Source organism: Danio rerio, chromosome 15 (assembly GCF_049306965.1).
Source record: "Danio rerio strain Tuebingen ecotype United States chromosome 15, GRCz12tu, whole genome shotgun sequence".
NCBI lineage: Eukaryota > Metazoa > Chordata > Actinopteri > Cypriniformes > Danionidae > Danio > Danio rerio.
In genome coordinates, this window is record NC_133190.1 from 8,493,119 (window position 1) to 8,511,263 (window position 18,145).

Consider the following 18,145-nt stretch of genomic DNA (forward strand, 5'->3'; position numbering starts at 1 on the left):
AAAGCACACTTTTCCCAGTTACTTCGAGAGGAGGAGTCTTTTTTTATAAACCTGCAGAGAAGCACCCAGGTCCCTGACATCCTGAGTTGATCTAATGATAACGGTAACACTAACATCATCTGCGTAAGCACCAAGTTTGACTGCTGCTAGTTCCAAGGTGGATGAGCAAACTGTTGATATACCACTCAACTTATTTCTTAGTGTAATCAGTGAATGATTTAATTGAAATGGCATACTGAATTCCTGAGAGGCCACACCCCTGCCGTATGACTGATCAAAAGCTTTCTCTTTGTCTAAAGTAAGAAAACCGACATCAAGATTGTGTAACTTATCAAAAGAAATCAAGTCCCGAATCAAAAAAATCAATAAAATGTTATTGAAAATAGTCTTTCTTGGAATGCAGTGTGATTGATCTGCATGAATTACTGAGGAAATGTAAAGTTCGTAAGATACTTTGAAAATATCCTGTAAACAACTCCTATAGGGAGACTGGACCCCAGCATCTGATGTCCTAAAGATCACCTTTTTTGGCAAAAGAGTGACTAAAGCACTACGAAGGCTCAAAGGAAGTGTGCCCCTTTTAAAGCTCTCTATAAAAACAGCAAACAAATCCTCTCTAATAATCGGCCAAAACTGTTTGTAAAATTCTGCATTAAGTCCATGTAATCCTGGAGTTTTGCCTGAAGACATCTCCTGAATGACTGTAAAGAGTTAATCAGAATTCAATAATTTATCCATCATGGATTTCTCTTTATCTGAAAAATGTCATAAATCCTAAAAGGAGAACATCAGCCATTTCCTCATGGTATTGTTCAGCACTGTACAATTCCTCATAAAAGGACAAAGCGTGTGAAATGATTTCATGAGCATCAATAATCCTTTTTTTTATCTGGACATTGAAAACAGCTTAAAACCTTCTCATCCACAACCTTCTTCTCTATACCAAAAAAAAAAGAAGCTGTGGGGGCATCCATACTATTAAAAGTTGAAACAAGCCTTTCCTGAGCTTTTTCTTTCAATAAATTCCGTAAAAGAAATTTGTTACGCTCTAAAGTCTCCACAAAATCAACAATGCCACCTTAAAAATTAAATTGAAGAATCTCCTGCTCAAGCTGTGCCATCTCATTGGCTAAAGAATTTTTAAAATGACCAGAGTAATTCTGGCAAAACAGTTTGACTTGAATTTTGCCAATGTCCCACCATTACCTCAGGGACTTAAATTGTGTTTTTTTCTCTCTCCAGATCTCCCAGAAACAAGTGAAAGAGTGCACAAAGTTGTGATCTAGTTGTGATCATGCTTAGAAGTGCTCTCTGCAGTGGTGATATCAGTAGATATGAAGTGATGATCAGATAAAGCAGTAGGACCAATACAGCTCTTATAAAAATGGAAAAAAAAAAAAAAAAACTCTAAAAACATTAAGTGCACTTTAATTACTCGGATGATGCACTCATTCAGCCGCTAAAATGAAGTGTGTAATGATGGACACTTCACGCACTCAACGACCGCAGGTTTGCTTACGTAGCGGAAGGGGCGGAGCTATCGGACGCACATGTTGAATAACTTTATTTATTTTGGATGGTGAAAGCAAAATTCTCCTACGACAGTGATTATAGCACCTCCCGATGGTGAATGCGGCAATACTCACGGCAGGTATTATTTGATAATTCTGTTGTTTATTTCACTGATTTGGCAACCGTCATCAGGGAAACGGTTTGAATTTCCGCTTAGTAAAAAAAACATTAGTGTGCCATTTGGGACGACACTACATACATATACTATCCTGCTAAGTGTGTAAGTGCATAAGTACATAGTGCATGAGTGCATAGTGTTTAGTGTGCCATTTGGGACGCAGCTATGGTCAAGATGATCTGCTGCAGTTCAAACTGAGGATCAGAATGGAGAAGAAAGGTGATTAAAGTGACTTTGAAGGTGGGATGGTTGTTGATGGTACAAGGCGGGCTGGTCTGAGTATTTTAAAAACTGCTGATCTACTGGGATTTTCACGCACAACCATCCCTGGGGTTTACAGATCATGGTCCAAAAAAAAACTAAATATCCTGTGAGCGGCAGTTATGTGGGCGCAAATGCCTTGGTGATGCCAGAGGTCAGATGAATGGCGAGACTGGTTTGAGCTGATAGAAACGCAACAGTAACTCAAATAACCACGATTTAGCATCATGTCAGTGAGCATTATTGCTGACCATGTCCATCCCTTTATGACTATAGTGTACCTATCTTTTGATGGCTTCTTCCAGCAGGATAAGCCACATGTCATAAAGCGCGAAACATCTTAGACTGGTTTTTTGAACATGATAATGAGTTCACTGTACTTAATTGGCCTTCACAGTCACCAGTTCTCAATCCAATAGAGCACCTTTGGAATGTGGTGGGACGTGAGATTCACATCAATTCAATTCAATTCAATTCAGCTTTATTTGTATAGCGCTTTTACAATGTAGATTGTGTCAAAGCAGCTTCACATAAATGGTCATAGTAACTGGAACAGTGTAATTCAGGTTCAGGAATGTGCAGCCAACAAATCTGCTATTTCCAGTATGTTGTTGAATGCCACAAAGGATTAAGGAAGTTATGAAGGCAAAAGGGGTCCAACCCAGTACTAGAAAGGTGTACCTAATAAAGTGATTGTATTAAGATATATTGAAGTAGAATGGAATAAGCAAATAATGACTTGCATTGTATTCTTTTTTCCTATGGATGTCAGGAGTTGTTTTTTTGTTTGTGTTATCTTGTTTTGTGTTTAACAGAATACATTAATTCACAATCTTCTTGAGTGAGAGTAAAAGGTAAGAAAATTGTTTACTTTTGGCTGAACTATCTTTATTGCTTTATAAATCTACAGTGTATTAGACATAACATAATAATAATTATAAAACCACTCCAGCAACATTATAGGCTATTTTGCTGCCATGTATGGGTCTCAACCTGCATTTGAAGGCCATTCCATTCCATGTATGAAATATAAACTATATATATATATATATATATATATATATATATATATATATATATATATATATATATAAACAAAACAAAAAAAGAAACAACAACATTTCAGTGTTTGGAATGAGCTGTGGAAAAGAAGGCAAAACACAGGTGTCTGAAGGCCTTGACAGCACATGTGGTTTATTGTGCTTATGTAAATATTCACCAGCAGCTGAGGCAGTTTCTGCTTCAAGGACAGTCAATCATTAAAACTTCTCTTTGTGATCAGCATGAAAGGGCATTGAAAATGTGAACGAAATGTACGGGACTGCTGTGTGATGCATAAACAAACTGAAGATGCATGAGAAACAAACTCAAAGAGGAATCCTCAGCATCGAGAATTGCTTGCAGGTTTGTGAGGTCTGGAGATTTAAGGAGAAATCATACAATTTTTTTGTTGGCGAGCCGGACAGTAGTGTATTGTGAACAAAACAAGCTGGGTCCGATCGCCTCAGGGAGAAGCCCGAGTCTTATGATGACCTTCTGAAGTTGCGCACAATGTGTAACCTTAACACAAAAATGCTGCACACAACACTATTTCTCCTCCTTAGATCCATGTTCAGTTTAGCTCTCTGGTGAATTCGCTCTTTGCCTAAACTCTCACACACCTATCTCTTATCTTCCTGCTTTTCAAGTGCTTCTTGACTGAAGCGCATCAAGAAACTTCAGCTGGATTCTGATTTGCAGTGTGTGGATGCAGAGATTGAGGACGAATAAAAAAAAAAAAAAAAAGAAAATGATACATGACACATCCAGCGGTGTGTAATTAAATCCATTAGTGTGTGATAAATAAATTACAAATGAGGGAATGTTTGGGCAGTAGTGAACCGTGTCCTTTCTCAATAATCGGTGTAAAGTGTTTAATATGAGATGCTGGTTGATGATTGACATGTAGGAGAAAGCAAAGTGTGAACAGTGGAAAACAACAGAATATAAGTGAAATCAATAAATCAAGTTAAATATCTACATTTTATCAAAGCTGAGCAAAAGTACAACATTACTAAATACAAAACCTGACAAAAGTCTTGTCGTCTAGACAAGTTTTAGGAACAACAAACAATAACTTGACTTCTAGTTGATCATTTGGTATCAGAAGTGGCTTATATAAAAGTATGGAGGCTGAAATATGAGAAGGAGTGCTATCCTGCTGAAGAATTTGCCCTCACCTTTGGGTTGTAATAATAGGCAGCACAAATGTCTTGATACCTCAGGCCACTGATGTTGCCATACACTCTGCAGTTTTCTCACCCGCCCCCATGCTGCATGTAACCCCAAACCATGTTTTTCTTTCTTCACCAAGCTTAACTGATCTGTGAGAAACTTGGGTCCATGTGGGTTCCAATAGTATTCTTTTCTGCCGCCCTTTCCGCGGACATAACTGAGGTAGCGCAGGTGCTGAGGGAGGTGTTGCAGACACCGCCCTATATTCTGCCACCCTATGCGCAGAAATAACTGAGTGAGGATGCGCAGAAATAACTGAGTGTATATATATATATATATATATATATATGAGCAATTCCATGAAAATGTCAACCTTGCCATGAAAAGAAAAATGTTTTCACCAAAATAGCGAAACCGTTTCTACATTTTTTGCGCAGGCAAGTGTTTTACAGTACTTTAAAAATACTTAAAAATGTGTCTGTCAATGTTTTCAAACTATTATATTTGATTTACCAAAGTCACACAAATGGCAATTTCACATCCGTCACATCCATAACGAAAAAGTGTCACATCCATAACAAAGCTTTTCCCTCAAAAATGCAAAATGTCAAAATAAAATAAAATCAATCAGTTTTGGTCTATAAAGAGCCAACTCTTATCCTTTTGTTAAGGAATATTTATTTTGGGTTGTGCAGTTTAATTCACAGAATTTCTACGAAATATGTTGTATACTGTAAACTCGCAGACTTTTTTTGTCACATCCATAACGCTTGTTTATTTTCCTCATTTAAAGTATAAAATGTTCACAGATTGAATTTTTTTGATCCCATAACTCTGTGGTTAGTTGTTTTGAAAATATAAACAGATGATTCAATATAATCACTCAATTAATTTAGTTCAGTGACCTTAGTAGCGTTTTCAGTCTGAGGAAGAAATAAACTGGTCCAGCAACAGGACATGGACCGACTGGGAAACGGTTTTTCCACATGTTAGTGTTTATGAATAGATTACATGAAAAAGAACACGAGTAATCTTGACAAACGATACATTAGTCTAAAGCTACAACCATCATCACCCCAATCACATGAGCACATTACCTCAGCTGCAAGAAGTAGAGCTTGGTTGCATAAATTCCATAGACTAGGGTTCACCAACCCTGTTACTGGAGATCTACCTTCCTGCAGATTTCAGCTCCAACCCATAACAAACACACCTGCCTGTAATTATCAAGTGCTGCTCAGGTTCTAATTAATTGCTTCAGGTGTGCTTGATCAGGGTGGAAGCTCTATTCTGCAGGAAGGTAGATCTCCAGGAGCAAGGTTAACAACATAAAATGAATGCTAGTGGGCAGTATGTCTTTGAAAAATATAAAAAGGTGACTGTTATTGACATTTTTAATAATTTGAAGTGATTGCTTGGGGTGGAGTTCTAAATTAATGTTCAAAAACCTGATGATAAACCTCCAGTGCATTTTCTTTTATTTCACAGACCTAATTTTCTTTATATTATTTCTTACACAATATAGTGTTTTAAATTACTGAAATAGCAATAAAGGCGACACGGTGGCTCAGTTGTTAGCACTGTCACCTCACAGTAAGAAGGTTGCTAGTTTGAGTCCCAGCTGAGTCAGTTGGCATTTCTGTGAGGAGTTTGCATGTTCTCATTTGTTACATTTTTGTTTACATTTCTAATAAATCTATACCTTGGAAATGTAGCCATACTTTTGAAACCAAAGTATAAAGATTTTATTTATTTATTTATTAAAACCATTTATCTAGAACTTGGAAACTGAATTTCACTAATAAAATCCCATTTATAAAAATCTCTTATACACATTAAAACTTGTCATAAGATGGTGGGAGTTTTCATCAAAGGGAAGCTCAAAGAGCTCAGAAACGTATTTGTATCGTTTATTTAAATGATAATAAATAATACAAAACTGCAAATTACACGATCATGCACGAAGATGTGCTGAACATCCAGAAAGTTCAGCACCGAACATTATTCATATTCTAATTTAGTGAATTCCATGTCTCTGACGGAGGAGAAGCTAACCCGTCTTGTAGGCTCCACAGAACCTCAAAAGGGCCCATTCTCAGGCATTTGGTAATTAGCGCCTCGTGAATAGCATTGGAATTAAAACAATCTATTTCATATGCAAAACTTTAGGAAACAGACATAAAAGCGCAGGCGAAGCTCGCACCAAATTGATGCCGGGGGCAGGAGATTCATGTTGGTTCATCACTGCAAATTGAAAGGGTTGGAATTTTCCAGCGTCTCTGCGCCTCCTCAGTGAAACCCGCCTCATGGAGGATTGTGCCGAATGCGTGGCTTTAAGAGTCAGCCTTCGCAATGGCAAATGAGAGTTTATTGTCACTCCTGGAGACTGAGGTGCTGAGCTGATGGACCCATTAAAGAGAAAGATGGAGGAAAGTTTACGCTTACTCACGGTGGCTTTGATGCTGCGGCCCTTAAAAAAATCATAGAGTAAGATTGTGCAGAAAGGGTCCTTTCTGTGGCACCTGCCAACAATCCCAAAGATTAATTTCTATCTTATGCAGGTGCGTCAGCTCTGTCAAATATCACTGTGAAATCTACAGCAAATAAGACCGTGTTTTGTGTGTGCATGTCTCGCTTTATTCTCCACCGGTCGCACACTTGTTAAAATAAACTTTGCGTTTGCCATAGAAAGTGGGTGGGAAGTGAAACGGCGGTTTCTGAATTAATAAAGTGCTGCAAAGAAAGAAAAAAGAGAATGTGTAATTTTGGAGCTTTACTTGATGAAGGCTGTCTTAATGCAGCTGGGGCTTCCACACAAGATAAAAGAGGAGCAGAAAAAGCCAACGCTTCCACGGGGTGAAAGTACAGTCAAAAATATAAGACGTGCTGCAAACGATGGGCTTTTAAAAATGCCTAACAACTCAAACAACTGCTAATCAGATGCTCTGTATCATTTGAATTCAAACGGACTCCAAGGGGCTGCGCTGAAGACACAGTGTTGTTTTTTAAAAAGGTCTCTGACATGCAGATAAAATGGAAGGGAAGGAAGCTTCTGGAAATATAGTTTGAAGAAGATGATAAATTTGTCACAAAGTCTGCTTTAATAGCTACAGTTTATACAGTGGAATAATTTTTTTCTTTCTTTCTTTCTTTCTTTCTTTCTTTCTTTCTTTCTTTCTTTCTTTCTTTCTTTCTTTCCTTCTTTCTTTATAATGATGATGAGCAAACCATTTGTAACATTACTTATATACATTGCTGTCAATGTTAAAATTAAACTCTTCGCTGTTATTTTATATATTCAAGTATCCAAGTTTTTGGAACAACAAATAGTAAATTTACTTCTAGTAGGTCATTTGGTATCAGAAGTGGCTTATATGAAAGGCAAAGGCCTCTAGATTATGCTTATTTTACCCGAATAAAATCTGATCATGTTGTGCTTATTAATTATTTAATTAGGACAGTAACCTTGTATAGACTTAGTATAGACAAGTCTTGTCACTTAACAGAAATAGTGTACAGTATAGAATATAAAGTCATGGTGCAGCGAAAAACGAATAAATATTGTGTATGACTCCCATGAGTTCTGCAATGACTTAAATAACGTTTACGTATTAATGAAGTCATCTGGAATGGCAAAGAAAGCGTTGAAGGACTCCTAGAGTTAATCAAGATTCTTTGGATTCATCTTCAAAGATTCCTCCTATTTCTTACCCCAGACATGCTTAATAATGTTCATGTCTGGTGACTGGGCTGGTAAATTCTGCAGCGCCATGAGCTTACTTGCCTGTTTAGACTAAGTATGAGAAAGAGCATTATTCTGCTGAAAAATTTGCCCTCTCCTGTGGTTTGTAATGTAATAGGCAGAACAAATGTCTTGATACCTCAGGCTGTTGATGTTGTCAACCACTCTGCAGATCTCTCCCATGCCCCCATACTGAATTTTACCCCAAACCGTGATTTTTCCTTCATCCAACTTGACTGATTCTGTGAGAATTTTGGGTACATCCAGGTTCCAGTAGGTCTTCTGGAGTATTTGTGATGATTGGAATGCAGTTCAACAGATGATTCATCAGAAAAAAGTCTACCTTCTGCCACTTTTCAAAATGATCAACTATAAGTAAATTTTTTATTTGTCGCTCTTACAACCGGGATCGACCACAAAACTTTTGTCAAGTAGTGTACATATTACATAGTATTAATAGCTCCAATTTTTGACTTTAGCAATGTGTTATTAAATGTTAGCCAATAATCAGTAGTACTTTAGAAGTAGCTTTAATTATTAGTCCATGTCAACAAAACGCAAGCTAAATGCAGTTAACTAACCAAAGTATTATAAAGTGATACATTTTTTCAAATTAAAAGCTTAATTTTTATTTTATGTTTTAGGTCAGATTGTGTTTTATATTATTTTAGTAATATTTTACATTTTTAAAAATATTTATTAAAATATATATTTTAAAATGTCAAAACATTGTTTTATTATTATCTTCTCTATGTGTATGTCTAAGTTAAAATTAAATCTAACTCTAAGATAATTGTGACTTTTAGATCAATTAATCACAAATTCTGCCTATTGACTGCTTATTGACAGTTAGTAAGGTTATAGTTGGCAGGGATGGGTGGTATTTATAATACATGCATTTCAAATACCTATTTCAATGTAAGGTAGGTTTGATGAACATGGCTTAATATTTTGTATCAAATACTTGAATGTGTCTTGTATTTTTTTAGTTTAAAAATACCGTAAAATACTTAAGTAGTCTACAGTAAGTGATCATAAACAAGAGGCCTCCGATTGGTGTTTTCTCAGTAATTTGCCTAGGCTTGAGATCAGAACAGAAAACTGATTTATTTTTAAGAGGGTGGTCAATGACTGGAGTATGGATGGAAATTATGCTACTATTATGTAACAACAAATGGTTAAGGTATAAATGGCCTTCACAATCATGAGGGCGTGTCTCTCCACACCACAACCAGTGTGCAGCAACCACAGGACAACGGCGCCAGTGCGCTCACAATACACCGGTTATTGGTGGAGTGGAGAGACAGTGATAGAACCAGTTTGTTGATGGGGATGACTGGGAGGCCATGACGGGTAAGAGCCAATGGAGAGAATTTGGCCAAGACACCTAGGTTATACTCCTACTCTTTACGAGAAGTGCAATGGGATTTTTAATGACCACAGAAAGTCAGGACCTCGGGTTAACGTCTCATCTGAAAGATTACTCTCACTGACAGTATAGTGTCCCCTTCCCTTTACTGGGGCATTAGGACCCACACAGATAGTGCCCCCTGCTGGCCTCACTAACACCCCTTGTGGTCTCCCATCCCAGCAGTAGCTATATGTGTTATAAATATATAATGGTAGTATAGTGTGCAAATTAGCATATTTGCTTAAGAAATTAGATAAAATAAAATCTCAGTCCTGAAGAATAAGATTTGGAGCCTTCAGAACATTATTAGTCTCATTCTCAGTGCTGCAGGTGGATATTTAGAAACATAAAAAATCTAAATATGGTGTACTGGTATTTGTTTAAGAGGGTAACCAAGACTCTTCCAGAAGAACTGAAAAAAAAAAAATCTTTGGAGAAGGACTACACTTCAAAAAGCCAGTATAGCTGATCTGCAGGTACACTGTTTAGTTAATGAAGGTAATAGATGTACTGTACGCCTAATGATGTGAAAATGTCACAATATATGAAAAACAAATAAGGGTTACAAGTAAATCCCACTAACCATTAGGCCACAACTGCCCCCTATAGGTAAAGGAGGTTTCAGCAAAATAAAACAAAAAAAACAAATGCTGCTATCCAACATTGTGTACTTCCTTAAGTCAGTTTAATGGTAAATGGATTGATCAAATAGGCCTAAATTCATGCTCCATTTTGAAAAGTATTTTGTAGTAGTTTTAAAATACAAAAATACAGTACTTTATATTGATACATTTGTGGCTGCTGTTTATTGTAGTTTATTTTGATACAATTGAAATTGACGTATTTGGAATTTTATTTGAAAAACAAATTTCAATGTATTTTTCCCCTCATTGGTAGTTGGGTTTAGGTATTGGGTAAGCTTAGAGAATAAGATCATACTTTATAAGTGCTATAGAACAGCAGGAAATAAGCCAGTATACTATTATTTAAATTAAGTGTTACCAAATTCATTCATTCATTCATTCATTTATTCATTTTCTTGTCGGCTTAGTCCCTTTATTAATCCGGGGTCGCCACAGCGGAATGAACCGCCAACTTATCCAGCAAGTTTTTACGCAGCGGATGCCCTTCCAGCCGCAACCCATCTCTGGGAAACATCTACACACACACACACACTCATACACTACAGAAAATTTTAGCCTACCCAATTCACCTATACGGCATGTTTTTGGACTGTGGGGGAAACCGGAGCACCCGGAGGAAACCCACGTGGCAGGGAGAACATGCAAACCCCACATAGAAACGGCAACTGAGTCGAGGTTCGAACCAGTGACCCAGCGACCTTCTTGCTGTGAGCTGTCAGCACTACCTACTGCACCACTGCCTCGACTGGTACCAAATTCATTATTAGAAAATAGTTATTAAAACTATTATTCTTATAAATCAGTTGAGAAATATTTAAATATGGCTAATCATTTTCATTTGAACTGTATATAAAATCTAATGCAGATATTTGGATGTGCATTAAATGAATCAATAAATCATCAGGCTAATGTACTGCTATCAGTTTCATATAGTCCAGGTCAAATCCATTTAACTTTCTCAACCGCAAACATTTGTCTAATAAACCAGTAATGCATTCATATTCATACGCAGTGAAAAGGTTTTTAAGAAAAGCCATTTTTCAATACTCAGTGCAGTACATAAAAACAAGCAGATTTCCCTCAGAAGTAAATCTCACTGACACTGTGAATATCAAAGCACAGGAATGATTAAATCATCACAGTTCTTTTTTTGTGAATTATGTATTTAGCTCAGAGTTTCACTGCTATTTTCTGTCAAAGGCCTTGAGATCTCCTCGAGCTCTTAAATAATATGGTTAATAAATAATGTAGCTTTAATAGATGTGTGTTACTGTATCTCTGCATCTACTACTGTATGAGATCTCACATGAGCATTGCTAGTGTGAGGAACCAGAGACTAGTGCAGGACAACACTGACACTGTTTTATTGATTTAGCTACAGTGAGACTTGGAGAAGATAATATTTATATATACATTGTTATTTTTGTTTAATTTATTTTTATTATGTCTAAACATATTCTTCTCAGGGGCGTCATGATGGCTCAGTGATTAACATTGTTGCTTCACAGCAAGAAGGTCTCTGGTTTAAGTCCCGGCTGGGTCACTTAGTATTTCTGTGTGGAGTTTGCATGTTCTCCCCATGTCAGCGTGGGTTTCCTCCAGGTGCTTTGGTTTCTCCCAGTCCAAATACATGCACTATAGGTAAATTGAATAAACTAAATGGTTATAGCAACTTCTGAAATAGAGAAATGTTGATTTGGCAGCTTGCTGAAATAAAAGAAGTGTTTATGTTTTAATTTTCTTTAAATAAAATGCAATTCATTTAATGCTAGGGTTATGAAACAAAGCTCTATTTTTGTCATCAGAAAAAAATATATAATAAAAAAACCCTCTTTCTTTGAGCTGTTTTCTATTAAATATTGTTTTGTAATGAATCAAATATTTTTAAAGCCTCAGGGCCCTATCATACACCCGGCGCAATGTGGCGCAAGGCGCAGCGCAATAGTCTTTTACTACTTTATGCTTGGCGCAAGGGTCATTTTGAGGCATTGCGCCACACTGTTTAAATAGCAAATGCATTTGCGCTCAAATGTGCGCCCATAGGCATTCTGGTCTAAAAAAAGCAGGGGTGTTTTGGCGCGGTGCTATTTTGAGAAACTGTAAATAGTCTGTTCTTTAGACCAGAACAAAATCGGTCTATTGTCTGGCGCAAAGTGCGCCTGGCTTACACACTACACACAAGATGCAATACGCAAATATCTTTACAAATGAAAAAGATATAATATATTAAGGATATATATAGGATATAATAAAGGATATATATATATATATATATATATATATATATATATATATATATATATATATATATATATATATATATATATATATATATATATATATATATATATATTAAAATATTAAAAAACATAAATTTCTAGTCTACATGAATTTAAAAACCACTGCATTATTTTCTTCAAATCGGGAGGCCTTTTCAGTTCATTCAATTTGCTTTTGTATAATGATATTATTATTAGCAGTATTATTTATTATATCCATATTTATATTTGTTTTATTATAAACAAGCTTAGATTTGTCCACCTGTCAGGTTTTAGACCATATGGGGCATAGCAGGTTTATTTGGAAATAACTCAGTATTTTGACCACACTATGTTATTATTAATCATTTATTCATTTGCTGGAAATTAGAACTGAATTTAGAAATAGTTTTGAAACAAATCTTTGCGCTTAACAAACAAAATGAATTATTTATAGGCTAATTGATGTCTGTGCAGTAAGGTTTCCCCATCCACGAGAGCAAAAGCGAAAGTGAACTTACTTTACACCATGTTATTAGGAATGAGCTTATGGCGCGACGCAGCTGGCTCTTAAAGGTAATGGAAGATGAGACTCTGGTTTATTCTAAAAACACACCTATAACTCATTAAGACAATAAACTCAACCATTTTAGACCATGCGCCATGGCGCAAAGCGGATTTTCCCGTCCTTAAGTTAGCAAAAATGCGGACTGACACGCCCTGAAAGCGTGTGTGCCCTGCGCTTTGCGCTCTGCGCATGGACCGTCAAAATAGAGCCCTCAGAGTAAGGGAGAAGACCGCTGGTTCGAGCCTCGGCTGGGTTGGTTGGCATTTTTGTGTGGAGTTTGCATGTTCTCCCCGTGATCATGTGGGTTTTCTCCAGGTGCTCCAGTTTCCCCCACAAGCCCAAAGACATGTGAACAAGTGAATTGGGTATGCTAAAATTGCCCATAGTATATGCGTGTGAATGAGAGTGTATGAGTGTTTCCCAGTGATGGGTTGCAGCTGGAAGGGCAACCAAAAACATGTGCTGGAAAAGTTGGTGGTTTGTTCCACTGTGGTGACCCAAGATTAATAAAGGGTCTGGGTTTTCACTTCTTTTCTACACCTCCCTTTCTTCATGTGTTTAATACTTTTTCCTGTGTCATTTAATTTTATTATCAATAACTTAATTTGTAAACTAATTACATTCATTTCCTTTTTATATATGTATTTCATTGGTTGTTAACAACATAGTAAAAATTTCAAGTCAACTGCACCTTAAGAAATATGTTTTCTGAGAAAAATGGTGAAGTGTTGAATACTTATATCACCCACAGCAAAAAAAAATAACTTTCAAAGTGCACTGTCATCAGTATATTGATGTTGAAGGTAAGATAAACAGAGACATCAAAACAACATACAGAATAAGGACACCATTCTTTAAGTCACAGCTTTTTTTTGGAAGAGCAGTAAGTGTTGTTCCTCTTTTTATTGTTGTATTTTCCCCCATTAGCATGTAGAGCTTCTAGCACATTGCTAGCCTGTTTCATTCTATAAACATTCTATATAACTTTCTAACATACCGTACATGAACATGTTGCTTGCTTTTCTAACATCACTTTGCAGAATTATTATGCATGTTCATGACAGGTTTTGGCTTCTTTAAAATGTCCTTGAATTGTTATGTTAATTCAATATTATTTAATTGTATAATTACATATATCACATTGAGTTCTCAGATTTTTTTTTTTTAATTCTTTAAGTTCTATAAATCTCTGTTATGGCATTCATATTAATCAAAGAACTGGAAAAATGGAAACTATATGGCTAATTTTATGATATATTTTCAATCCCCAGCTGCATTTGATCATTATTCATTTATTGTATCATGTTGTGAAAATTACATGATTATAATAGTTATTTAAGCAGGATTGTTTTACATTTAATTCCTGGATGTTTACTTGGGTTCCTGATATTGTGCTGCTGTTAGAGACCTGAACGCCACTCTTTTTCATTTGCATCTTTGTTCTATTAATTTGATCTAGCACTTGTAATGCTTTTCTTTAATCTGTATTTGATTGCACCACGTTTACTCAAGTAATTAAATAAGAATTTGTTTACTCGTTTTTAATCACTTGGGCAATGAGAAACGCTTGTTTTAATTGAATCTGTTCACATTTGTAATTATATAATTAAGAGGTGGGTTTAGGAACATTAGTTTTGAAATTCTACTTCTGCTGTGCACTTGTTTTTACATTTTGCTTCTTTTATCTAAACACATTTGGACATTCCACAATCAGAAAATAAATCTAGAAAACAGCTAGAAATGGTGCTATGGAGTTATGATATAATAACAGCTATTATGTACATACCATCATAGAGTTTGGCCGATTGTTAAGTCCCATTGCCTCAGTGAAGAACTCAGTATTGTGATCCAGTCTGCCATGGCCTCCATATTGGATCTCATCAGAGTCCAGCTTGATTTTATATCTGGAGAAGACTGGTTAAGGAAATAGAAGATTCAAATAGAAGCAAATAGAAGATACAGAACATAAGTAATGAATGCTAAATAAACATTTTAGCATCTTTAGTACAGTTCTGACATGGTATGCTAGAATTATTTATCATGTTAACATTAGCAGAAACAAGTTATATTTCTAACCTTTTAACGCATTGTTAGCAAAGAATTAACATGTTGCTAACATATGTGCTTGATTGACTAACATTTTAGCATATTTACTATATTTCCAACATGTTTTAAACTATGCTAGAATGAATTTTCATGCTGAAATTAGCAGAAACAAATTATATACAACCTTTTAACACATTGTTAGCAAATAATTACATGTTGCCAACACACAGTATAATGTGCTTTATAGCATATGACTAACATTTTAGCATATTTAGTACATTTCTAATACATTTTAAACTATGCTAGAATAATGTATCAAGTTAACATTAGCAGAAACAAGTTATATTTCTAACATTTTACACGTTTAGCAATAATACATGTTTCCAACAGGTCTCTAATATGCTTTAGCACATGGCTAACATTTAGCATGATTTACACATTTCCAACAGGCTTTCAATACTATACATAAATTATCATACTGTTTACATTAAACAACATTTAACAATGCTAAAATGTGTCTAGCTTAATGAGAAAAAAAAAACACATTTATAACATGGAGCATGTTAACATACTACTAGCATAATTTACCAAGTTGATGGTACCCTATAATTAATGTAACTCGCATGTTTTGCGCACGCATATGCTACGGTGCAGCCTATGGACGCATAGCCCTTGCCGTGGCCATCAGCGACGCTGAGGCGCATCTCTCAAAAAATTAAACTACATGTCACAATTAAGTGTAGCACAAGCTCAGTAATTGGTCGTCTTGGTATCGTTGATGACTGTGGGTGAAGGCGAGAGCAGCGCGGGCCCGATGCAGCGAGTGTTTACAAGGGTGGAGTCCCGTTAAGCAGCTCCAGGTGGAGAATGTTGTTTTGTGTTTACCTTATGCATATTCGTAGATTCCAGCCTCAAAATGAGTGAATTTGAGCCATTGTACCGTTCAGAAAAAACAAATCATCAGCGAAGAAACTCGACACAGAGGAACATAAACACCTACTACCAGTTAGCATATCAGTGTTATAGCAAAATAACAGAAACAGTGCACCCAAGTATAAATGCACGGCAACATGCAAGTCATGCACCGTCGCTCACTTCGATCACTCGACGCAGAAGTATAAACCAGTCTTTAGCCTGGTGATGAGCGGTGCCTGGTTTTCTCCAAGCAGCATTCACTCCAAAGAGTTAAATTTTAGTCTCATCACAGCAGAGAATTTTGTTTCTTATAGAGTTCTTCAGATGCCTTTTGAGAAACTCCTGGTGGAGAGTGGCTTCCGTCTGGCCCCTGTACCATAAACGCCTTATTGGTGGATTGCTGCACAGATGGTTTTCCTTCTGTAAGGTTCTCCTCTCTCCAAAGAAGAATGCTGGAACTCAGCATTAAGCTAAACTTGCGATTAAGCTGCTGAAACATCTCAAAAATGACAAGTGGAAACAGAATGTACCTGAGCTCCATTTTATAGCTTCACGGCAAAGGTTACGAATACTTATGTACATGTGATTTTCCAGGTTTTTTTTATTTTTAATAAATTAGCAATAATTAAAAAAAATATTTTTTTTCACACTGTCATTATGGGGTATTGTGTGTAGAATTTTGAGGAAATAAATTAATTTTATAAATTTTGGCTGTAACATACTTAATCTGTCAATTGCGAGGTCCTGGAACAGATTGGGCTAACGGATTCGGCATTTTACCAGAGGAGGGAGAGGTATCACGGATGAAAGTTAAGAGGGTTGGGGAGTCGCAGAAGAAGGGGGTGCATATGAGGAGTGGAATTGGTAAAATGAGGTGCCGGATCAGATATCAGAGGTGCCGGATATGGATCTGGCTTGTTCCAGCAAAAATTAGGCCCTGGCAGTAACATAAAAAAGTGTGGGAAAAAGTGAAGCGCTATGAATACTTTTCAGATGCACTGTATACATAAACACAGTTCTGTCCAAACAGCGTACAAATGTTGATTTTCATCATAGGTGCCCTTTAATTTGCAACGTAAAAACAAAAAAACACAAAAAACAGAAATCACAAAAAAGTCCAAAAATAAACAAGACAAATCTACATATAGTTCCTTTCCTCAAAGAAGGCAGGAATATGCCAAAAAGAAAACAAAAACAAAAGAAACAAACTAAAGCACCAAATGTAGATGTGTCTACCTCATCCAACGTTTCCTTACAGCAGGTGTAAAGGGGGTCACAGAAGTGAACTTGTGTCCACTTTCTAGGAGTTGGTCTCCTCGTCAGAATGCAGAGCTGCACCGCAAGTCAACAGCACTGATTGCTTTGAGCTCCTCCGAGACAATGACACACATTTGTCCCATATAAACATGCTCACCCAAACCGACGAGGCTCCACATCAACAATTCCAGGCAGAATTATTTATCCATTTCAAAATATTAATAATGTATTCCATCAAAAACTGTTTCAAACAACACCAAACGTGCACGCATACAATTCCACTCTGTCTGTGCTACACTGACTAAATTAAATATTAAAAAAAGTAATTGCCTAGACTCATGACCGGAATATGAAATATCTTTGACAGAGAGCATAAAATAATAATGAAGACACATTTCGGGGGAAAACTGGAAATCTATTTCATGCTTTTGTGTTTTAAGTTTTAGGTAATGCAGCCAACAAAGCATCCAGACGTTTTGGAAAATTGAGTTTAGGTGCAGAACATCTGAATTACCACATACTGTATAGTTCCATAGGTTGTTTTTCATGATTTAGATTTATTATATGTATTAACTCAAGCAAATGCTTTAGATAACTAAACTTGATTTGTGCAATTTACTAAAGACAACATGAAACACTTGAAACTTCCATTAAATAATAAAGGTTTTAAGGAAAACACTTATTACTAGAAAAAAATGTAGGATTGATAGTGGTTTATATTCATTTGCAGAGACTACATGGCTACACTATTACCAAAGAAAAGCTGAAAGTTGTTGCAGTTTAAAAAATTATAAAAATTTTTAAATAATGCCCATAAATAATATGCACTGGTTTGAGTCGAGCGCAATAAGATCAGCATCATTTATTAAAATAAATAGCAAAAAAAGATGCTAGGTAAATGTTAAGTAATAGAAGCAAGGACAAACAAATGAACAACTAACAGCAAACTATATCCATGCAATCACTGGCCAATTTATTAGGTACACCTTACTAGTACTGGGTTGGACCCCCTGTTGCCTTAATCCTTGGTAACAGATTTAACAAGGTACTGGAAATTTTCCTCAGAGATTTTGGTCTATATTGACATGATGGCATCTTGTAGTTGCTGCAGATTTGTTGGCTGCACATCCATTAGGCTT

At 36.1% G+C, this 18,145-nt stretch overlaps 1 protein-coding gene across 3 annotated transcripts in view; it reads right to left on the reverse strand.

The window, feature by feature from the left end:
• gbe1b (glucan (1,4-alpha-), branching enzyme 1b) overlaps positions 1 to 18,145 on the reverse strand; it is a 252,713-nt gene that overhangs the window by 16,589 nt on the left and 217,979 nt on the right. The window contains exon 15 of one of the 3 annotated variants that reach the window (XR_012390607.1): positions 14,575 to 14,702. Coding sequence is in view for 1 of the 3 variants with exons in the window: in XM_068213679.2 (XP_068069780.1) it covers positions 14,575 to 14,688 (114 nt within the window). In the remaining 2 variants the exon portion in view is untranslated. The remainder of the gene's footprint in view (positions 1 to 14,574; positions 14,703 to 18,145) is intronic. The other 2 variants (XR_012390608.1, XM_068213679.2) reach the window with 2 other exon arrangements.